Source organism: Serinus canaria, chromosome 13, assembly GCF_022539315.1.
Source record: "Serinus canaria isolate serCan28SL12 chromosome 13, serCan2020, whole genome shotgun sequence".
NCBI lineage: Eukaryota > Metazoa > Chordata > Aves > Passeriformes > Fringillidae > Serinus > Serinus canaria.
In genome coordinates this window covers 15,333,829-15,343,170 of record NC_066327.1, presented here as the reverse complement: position 1 = coordinate 15,343,170, position 9,342 = coordinate 15,333,829, and the positions used below count along the sequence as shown (strand labels likewise).

The 9,342-nt window shown below is 52.6% G+C and overlaps 1 protein-coding gene across 1 annotated transcript; it reads left to right on the top strand.

The window, feature by feature from the left end:
* Window positions 1-3,196: 3,196 nt before the first annotated feature.
* Window positions 3,197-9,075, top strand: MSX2 (msh homeobox 2). The gene is made up of 2 exons (XM_009099304.4): window positions 3,197-3,631; window positions 7,061-9,075. The coding sequence occupies exons 1-2, from the start codon at window positions 3,271-3,273 to the stop codon at window positions 7,483-7,485; spliced, it is 786 nt and encodes a 261-aa protein (XP_009097552.3). The 5' UTR covers window positions 3,197-3,270; the 3' UTR covers window positions 7,486-9,075.
* The last annotated feature ends 267 nt before the right edge of the window (window positions 9,076-9,342 follow it).

Genomic DNA, 9,342 nt, shown 5'->3' with positions numbered 1-9,342 from the left:
GCTGCTGCCGCTGCTGCTGGAGCCGGTCAAACTGCACAGCCACTTCCCCCAGGAGCTTCCCTTTCATCTCCCCGCTCCTGGCGCCTGCAAAACAGCCTCGGTTTGTCTGCAGCGTCTCTCTTCCCCCTGCGCTCCCTCCCTCCCCGCCCCGCTCCAGCTGAGAGCCCCAGGACCGGGGCGCCCAGAGCCCGCCCCGGCTCACGGGGCTGATGCTGCGGGAGGGCGGGGGAGAGACAGAGGGCCACGGGGGGCCGGGGGCTTTCTGGGCATCCCTGGCACCCGGCCGTGCCCCGTGAAGACGAGGGGCCGCCCCCAGAACTGGCCCGGTCCCGCCGAGCCCCGGGGACGGCCCGCCCCGGGCCTGGGGTCCCAGCGGGGACACAAGAGCGGGGTCCCACGGAGCCCGGAGCAGGGAAAAGCCCCCGGACTCCGGTTGTTTCCTCGGGCTGGTAGAATTCCCCGCCAGTCTGAGACTGGGCGGCCGCTCCGGGATCCTGGATAGGGGGCAAAGCTTTAATTCCTTGAATTTTCTCTCTCCGAGCCCCGTCTCGGCGTGATTTCCGTGCGGACATTCGGTACCGTGTGGGGCTCCAGCCTCTGATGTTTCACTGACAGCAGAAGGATGAAGGAGGGGAGGGGTGAAAGAGAAATCTCTATATTCAGCCTTTAGACAGAAAATGCTCCGATTTGGCGGTGGACTGAGGCTGAAGAGGGAAAACACCGTGAGCAAACCCTGCCATGCTTTGCTATCCCAGGCGCCCCTGTGGCACCCCAAATTCACCCAGACCAGGCTGGATGAGCCAGTCTGTGCTCACAGCACCGACAGCAGCTTGTTCCTCGGTCCCTTTTCCCCTCCGGCCTCCCAAGGGATGGCAGCGCACAGGAGCCTCTCCAAGCCCACGGGGACGGAGTTTGCACACCCGGGCCACAACCTGGGGAGAGAACCCGGACCCAAGGGACGTGCTCGGTGTCACCATGACCCCGAGCTGCGGTTCCCCAGGCGCCCTTCCAGCGGGCACTGGCGGTGTAATTATCTCGATGCGGCATTTTCAGCAGCCCCACAATGGCTTTCCACGGGCGCTGCATTGTCCCCGGCACACCGGCATTGTTCCTGCGTGTCCATCAATCCTCATTTACTTGTCACGGTGCAGGAAGCATGGAGAAGGGAAAGGAAGGGAAAGGAGGGGGGAAAAGAGGGACAAACTCAACCCCGCTGCAGCCGTGGAGCTTTGCAAGGCCGGGGCTGCCTGGCTGCTGCCTCTGTGAGTGTTTCCCAGCAAAGAGATGGATTCTGTGGGGAAGGAGAAGTGGCAAACTGGGGGTACCAAGACCAGCTGGACAGACATCAGCTGATGGTATTATTTTCATCCTCGGATGAGGATGAAAATATTTTCAGCCTCCCCCCACCCGGATCGGGGCTCTGGCGGCTGAAATGTTGCAGCCAGGCCGGCCGAAGCGCGGCAGAGGAAAGCATCGCTTCTCTTGGCGGATCTTTAATCTTCAACCCATCGAGGTGTGCAGTAACACGGCCAGCAATCAGTAATGAGTGTGCAAACCCTGCTATTAGTGCCGCTGATGAGTGGGGTTTTGTAACAAGGCTTCTCATACACGTCCTCCCACGCTCCTTCCCACACGGCAATCCCGTGTCCCGCTCCCAATTTGCTCTCCCTGGCACCCGGCGCGATCTTATCAGGGCTGGGGCCGCTCGGTGCCCGGTGCTGAGCAGTGGGGAGGGATCAGCAGGGCCCTCATGGGTCGGGAGCACCCCTGGGCCCTGAGAAAGAGAGGTTTGTCTAATATGTACCGAAAAGAATGGGGATAAGTCGTTCTGCATCCTTTGAATCGCCTTGGCTTTGGGACAGAGCAGTGCCCGCAGCACAGGGCGCTCCTTACACTTCATCCTCGAGCTGGGAACTCGTGATTTGTAGGGCTCGGGACTTCCAAGACTTTTCCATGAGCTGGCAAGGAAATCAGGAATTCAAATCGAGCAAAAGATGAGGTTTAAACCCTCCGTGTTTTATGGAAGGGATATATCCGAACGCTCGTGGTCAGAGCCCTGCAGGACCGAGCAGCTTCGAGCTGCTCCTGAGTTCGGGGGCTTGGGGACAGGAGTTGTGCCTGTCGTCTTCTCCATGTTTTTAGAGACTCTAAAAATGGCTCTCACTTATAAATTGTAACACCAAAACAGCTCCCAAACCGTGCGCACCCTGGACGTTAAAAACAAAAGAAAACAAAGCCAACAAAAACAAACAAACTAAACACCTGAGAAAGTTGCGGGCACAGCATGAAATAACGCCCGGCGTAATATTAAAATAATTATGAAAAGAACAATATGTATTCGCTTTTATCCGCGCTGTAATTATAAAAGCTTTTTAAAGGACACTCTTTATTCATACCACTGGTAGGAAGTCAAAAAGTGAGAGAATCGCTTTCATAGTACTGGTTTGATATGACTTTTAATTAAGGGCTGCGTGCCCCTAATTTATTAAAGCTCATCTTTTCATCACGTGTATAATTGACGCTGAAGAAAAAAAAAAAATAATTACAGATCTAACCTCTGCAGAGTGGTTTTGCCCCACTTGGGTCCTGCTGCCGTGGAAACGCAAACAAGAAAAAAAAAATTGGATGTGAAAAACAGCGGCGCGCGTTTCTCTGAGGGTCTGCTTCATCCCGAATCCCGCATCCCGCATCCCCAGACCCCGCTCCTCCCGGAAAGGGACTCGTTTTTGGGGAGATGGAGGGAAGGGGCGGACAGACCCCGCTCCGGGAGGGTGGGGGACGGGGATGAGCCCGGGGGTGCCGCGATGAGCCCGGGATGCCCCGGGATGAGCCGAGCCGGCGGCGAGGGGCGGGGAGGGGGGGGCAGAGCCGCGTTCCTCTGAAGTTCCCTCTTCGCCTCATCATCAGCCTTAATTACCGCGGCGGGTTTTTATTTTTTTTCCCCTGGCTTTGCTGTGATTACAGCCCTGCACGGCTCCTCGGCGGGCCGCCCGTGTCATTAACCCCGTGTCATTAATTGGGAACGGGGGGGGGGGCGGCCCGGGAACTCCCCGCGAGCGGCGCCGGCTGGGCCCGCCCCCCTCTGAGCGCTCCGCCAATGGCAGGCGGCCGTGCGCTACGTCACGCGGCACGGCGGGCGCTGATTGGGCGGCGGGGCGGCTCCCCCGCTCGGCCAAGGAGGACAGCGGCGGGGAGCCCCAGAGGGGGAAAAGGGGGGCGGCCGGGCCCGCTCGCCGCACTCGCCGGGCAGCGCCAGCTCCGCGCACCGCCATGGCTTCCCCGCACAAGGCCAAGGACGTCTTCTCCTCGGACGAGGAGGGCGCGGCGGCCGGCGCCGAGGAGCACCACAAAGTGAAGGTGTCGAGCCTGCCGTTCAGCGTGGAAGCGCTCATGTCCGACAAGAAGCCGCCCCCCAAGGAGCCGCCGCTGCCCGCGGCCGGCGGCAGCGCCGACGGGGCGGCCGTGGGCACCTCCAGGAACCTGCTGCTGGCTGGCCACGGCTCCCGGGACGCGCACAGCCCGACCGGGGCGCTTACAAAAACCTTCGACACCGCCTCGGTTAAGTCGGAGAACTCGGAGGACGGCTCGTCCTGGATCCCTTCGGAGGCCGGGAGATATTCCCCGCCGCCAAGTGAGTGCTCCGGGGGCGGGCGGGATGCGCTGGAGCTCGGAGATACGTACACGTAGATCCTGTGGTTTAGATCCTATGTTCCCATCCAAGGGCTCCAGGCCCGGCTGGATGGGGCCCTGAGCAAGCTGGTCTAGGGGAAGGTGTCGCTGCCGATGGAAGGAGATGATTTTAAGGTCCTTTCCAACCTAAAATATTCTGAGATTCCGCTATGCTTTTATAGGTATTCACATGTGTATCATATTCCCATACGTTACCTATATGTTGCATATTTATTATTATATATTGATATTATTATGTATTTATAGAGTTGAATGTTTCTATACATCACTACACGGATGTGTATGAATACAGACCCCTTTCAAAGCCTTAGAAAGGTCAGAAACCACCAGGGACCAGCTGCTGTCCCGACTCGCGGCCCCCTGGCAGCCACTTCGTCCATTCATGTTATCCCGTTGCGACAACAACTGCGATTTCTCCCGGCGCCTTTCTCCCATCCGCGGTGCGCTGCAATCTCTCGAGCTCGGGAATTGTCCCTTCCAGCCTTGAGCTGGCTCCCGGCGCGGGGTCTGTCCCTCCATCCCTGGCTCCGGAGCCTGTCCAAGTTCCCCGAACTGCTCCTGACCCCTTTGTCACCCCCCCCCCCGATCCCTCCCGACGCCGTCCCCGCCTTAGGGACGCTCGGTGCGGAGGTGACAGGTCACAACCGAAACCCCCTGGCAGTCCGAGCCGCCTTTCGCTTTCGGGCGATCCCTTCTGAAAGAAAGGGGGGGGGGGAAAAAATTGTTTTTTAGGAATTAAAAGCCCCCGAACATCCTTCAGAGAAGGGGAAGGAGCATCCCGGCCGTGCCAGGCTTCCTGCCTCGCGGTGGCCGCACACCTGTACGGGGTTTTTCTGCTCTCCTCTGTGCATCCCAGACCTTCCTGGTGGAAATTAAACACTTATTTATTAAAGTTAGAGACTTTACAGGCGTGAACTGTCCCACGGAATTTACTCCTCAATCTAATGCTGCGAGAGGAAAGTTCAGTGTTGTTACAGCTTTCCTTATTTTTTTTTTTAACAATAATTTCGATTTGGCTTTCATCCACTTCCTTTCTTTTATGACAACCCCGAATTAATTTGATTTCATTCGTGCTGGGAGAGGGCAGGAGGAAGGCATTCCCTGTGTAGCTCCAGTTTTTAATTTTCATGTACCCTCCAATGTGCTGGAAAAAACACGGGAAAAAGTGTGTGCCCTTACTTGGATCCCTTCTCTAAATCTGCCCAAAACCCCAGACTTAGACACGGCCTAATAATCTCCCTCTATATTTTTCCCCTTTCGATATTCCTCCTCTGTCTCTTTAAAAATTGTTTGTTCTTGGGATGGGCAAAAGGGTTTTGTGTAGGACTCTGGTAGCTGGGACTTCCCGTGATTTCAGAGGGGTTTGGGGAGAAAACTGAGGATCAGAGAGGGGAAGGTCCTTCGGCCCCGACCCTTTTCCTCATTTCCCAAAACCGCCTGTCCATGGAGAGTTTTGACATTAAAAACAGCCCCTCAATTTATTATTAATATTAATATTACGGGTGGGATGAGCTGGGGGAAAAGCTGGAAAACTTCAAATGCTGAGGAACACGGAGAAGGAACCCTCTCCAAATTAGGTTTCTTTTGTCCGATATTAGCCAGGAAAAGGAGGATAAAGAGAGAAAAAAAACCAGCGAAACAAATCAGTGAGAGGAAACAAATCAGTTTGGGGACTGGCAAGGGCTAAACGCAATTCCGGGTCCCTGCTGTTCCCAGAGCCTGGCAGCCCCTCGGGGGTGGCGAGGGCAGGAGCCTGGGAACGCCGGGCTGTGTCCTGGAGGGAATATTCCCGGGAATTCATGGAATATTTTCAAGGATTTCATGGAATATTTCCCGGGATTTCATGGGATATTCCCGGGAATTCATGGAAAAGCGCCGTTCTGTTCCGTGCGCGGCCGGAGCCGGGGCGGGCAGGGCTCAGCCCAGTGCCGGGGAAGGCGCTGGGACAGGGAGCCACGGCCACCCCAAAACCCTGTCCCTGTCCTGGGAGGGCTTCACTGAGGGAAGAGAACGGAGTTGGGCTTAAAACTAGGGTGGAAGAACGAGGGGAGGGCTGGGAGTCAGGGTCGGGTTGCTGTAGTGTGAATTTAGGGCAGTTTGAGAAGTGAATCAGCTGTCACGGTGAGCACCTGAATTATTAAAATGCCCTGGTGGGATCACAGGCCAGTATTTGAAAAGTTGTTTCCCAGAAGAGCTTTACTTTTTTGTTTTCAGTATTTCAGTATTTTGCATTCTAGAGGAAGAGCAATTGAGACAATTTGAACTTTTTCTGCTGCGTTTTCTCCCTCCCCTTTCTGAACTTTAGAACCATTCCCTCGTGGGTTTTTTTTAAATTACATGATACGTGCTTAAACAGCTTCTTAGTCTGGCTTATTTTAAAAAAGAAAAGAGAAAAGCGAAATGAGTACAGAAAATCCAAAGTGCAAATCCTGACAAGCACTTGAAGCAGACACCACCACAATGTGAACCAAATTCAGCAGCCCGGGTGTCACTTCTGTGTGCAGCCAGGGTGACTTGTCCTGCGCCCCGGGAGTGAGCAAATCCCAGCCAAATTCCCAAGCTTTTGAAGTTAGCCGCCTGCTTTTTAGTTATTCTTTAGATTGCAAAACTATTAGTGAAGTGCTAAATTAATCTAAAGGCAAGTCAGCTCTCTGCCATCCCGGGAATATTGCCTAACCTGGCTGGGGTTTAAGGCAGGCACAAAAGGTGGTGGATTTTCTGGCTTTTATTGGCTACAAAATGATGGAGTTTTGTCTGAGTTTTGGTTTATTTTTTAATTGGCAAATGTTATAAAAGGTGAATATTGAATTAAAAGAACGCTGCTTTCTTTTTTGAGCTTGTTGGGGTTTTATACTGGCTGATAATCAGAAAACACCCAATAAAAATCAGAATTAATAAACAGAGGAAAAACTTGATTTGGAAGAAAAAAATAATAAGAAAAAAAATGTCCAGTTAGCAAAACCATAAAAACCATAAAGACCTTCTTCAGCTGTCACTTGCTGGGCTTGGTGGGGAAATCCTGGAGCAGGGCTGGGCTCTCCTCTTGCCCCACTGTCCTTTTGGGAATCTCCTGCTTGTGTGGCATTTGTGCTTTCCTGGAGCTGTGCAGCAGCCCAGGCAGTTGGTTTGTGTGCTCTAGACCCCTGTGAAGTGACTCCCAAAGCGACCTGTGAATTCTCTGTCCCTTTTGAAATCACTGAGTCAAAGTTTCCCTCCCATCAGCTGAAGTGCTGTGAATTTAAGCTTGGGCAGGAAAAGATTTCCAGAGCCCCTTGGCGAAGGATGCCACGTTTGGAGGGGACCCTTGGGCCACCCAGCAGAGCTCCGGGGTGTCCCTGCTGCTGTGCTAACCCCTCTCCCTCCCTTGCAGGACACCTGAGCCCCACTGCCTGCACCCTGAGGAAGCACAAGACCAACAGGAAGCCCCGAACCCCGTTCACCACCTCCCAGCTGCTGGCTCTGGAGCGCAAGTTCCGCCAGAAGCAGTACCTGTCCATCGCCGAGAGAGCCGAGTTCTCCAGCTCCCTCAACCTCACAGAGACCCAGGTCAAAATCTGGTTCCAGAATCGGAGGGCCAAGGCCAAGAGACTGCAGGAGGCCGAGCTGGAGAAGCTCAAAATGGCAGCCAAGCCCATGTTGCCCTCGGGGTTCAGCCTCCCTTTCCCCATCAACTCCCCCATCCAGGCTGCCTCCCTGTACGGCACATCCTACCCTTTTCACAGACCTGTGCTTCCCATCCCGCCCGTTGGACTCTACGCCACTCCCGTTGGATACAGCATGTACCACTTATCCTAAGAAGATCTGACAGAAAAAGCCTCAGACAGACAGACAGACAGACAGACTTCCTGGTGGATCCTGTCCAGCCCTGAGAAGGCAGAACCCCAACCAGTACTGGCCATTCCTTCTGCACGCTTCTATCTGGCATCCTGAGTTGTCTGGGAGTTTGCTACGGGTTGGGCGTCTCCTGAGAGTGCTCTGAGCACTGAGTCTGCTCCTCAAAGCAAAAAAAAAAAAACAAAAAAAAACCAAAAAAGCATAAAAATCAACAAAAAAATTATTTGTGAGTAAATGTAAGGGTTTTATCCAGTGCAAGTAAAACTGGGTTAAAAACGAGTGGGTGAAAAAGTAAATTTATTATACGGAGGCAGAAATTCCCTGACACCTTCCTGGCAGGGCCCAATGGGTTTAAAACAAGAGGGGTGAGTGCCCTGGAGTCTTGCTCTAAGTTACCATCCCCTCACCTGGGGGCAGGGGGGAGGGAAATAAAAAGGTCTAATCGAAGTTTTGTTGTTTGGTTGTTTTTTTGAAGACAGCAGAGCCCGTAGCTAGAGACCTGTAAATAGAAACTAGAGCCGGTAGAGTCTCAGCGAAGTTCAGAGCCAGGAAATTCCTGCATTTCTGGGGGGAGGGCACAGTTTTGCATCCCAAACCTCGGTGAGATGAGCAGCAGGGCCCCTAAATGTAGAGGCCAGCTTTGCCCAGCGTGGCTCCTGTAATGCCTTTCTGTGTATAAATAGCTTCAGCCTTTGTAAAGCACTGGCAGGGGAGGTGAAGAGCAAGGCAGGGTTCTTAGGCACGCTGGGTTTTAGCTCTTCCTATTGGCATGCTTAGAAATTTTTGGCTGCAGCCAGGTAATCTTGGCTCTGCAACGCTCTTGGAAAAGCTGGAGAGAGGGGAGAAAGACGTGGGTTGTTCCCATAAAGGGTTGTTGAATCCTTCTGGGGGATGTTATGGGGTTTTTATTATTTGTATTTGCCACAGCTTGTGTTAAAGAGAAGAACCCTGTGAGTTTTCTTCCTTTCTGAGGATGCCAATAGAAGTGACTCGTGCTTTAAGCCCTTCTAAAGAGAGATCCGGGTGTCACAATCAGCCCCACGAGCAGGACAGAGGTGATAGAGACTGTGTGACCTGCCTGTCCCCGTGGGAGCTCTGGCAGCAGCTTCCCCAGGCTTCTCCTTGTAACTCTTGTATTATTTGTATTACTCTTGCTAAACTTTATGAGGAAGTTACTCCCAAGGCTGTGGAGCACTGAAGTCAGAGCTTCTCCTGGATTTATTTTCTTAGCATGCTGTTGTGGAGGAAAGAAATCGAACTTAAAAAAAAAAAAAAAAAAAAAAAAGAGAAAAAAATCAGAAAAAAAATTTAAAGAAAAAAAAAAAGCCACGAGGTTTTGCTGGTTTTGGTTTGTTTTGACCCAGGCATTGATGCTGCCTGGGACCCACTATAGATGAACTTCCTCTCTCCCTTCCCCTCACCCCTGATCTCCCATTAGAGGAGAATCCCTTTGAAAGGGATGCCTTGTACAATTTTATATATTTTATTGAAGATTTATTATTTCTTATCTCTTATTTCGAATTAAATTAAAAAAAGAAAAAACATGTTTAATCGCGTGTGGGTCTGTTAGTGTTTGGAGTCCTTTGAAAGGTGCCTTCTCTCCGTGTGTGTTTGGCACCGCTGGGTCAAGTTCAAAGGAATGTTTGGGTTGCCTTTATGATTATTTCCCCTTTCTCAATCTGATTTAAAGCCAAATTTGCAGCGCATGAAGGTGAATTGCAAGTCAACATTTCGGAGTCAAAAGCCAAAGCTTTTATGAGGTTTCCTTGTTTTTAACGACCTCTTTTAGGCGCCTCTGTTCTTTACAACGCCGTGCTC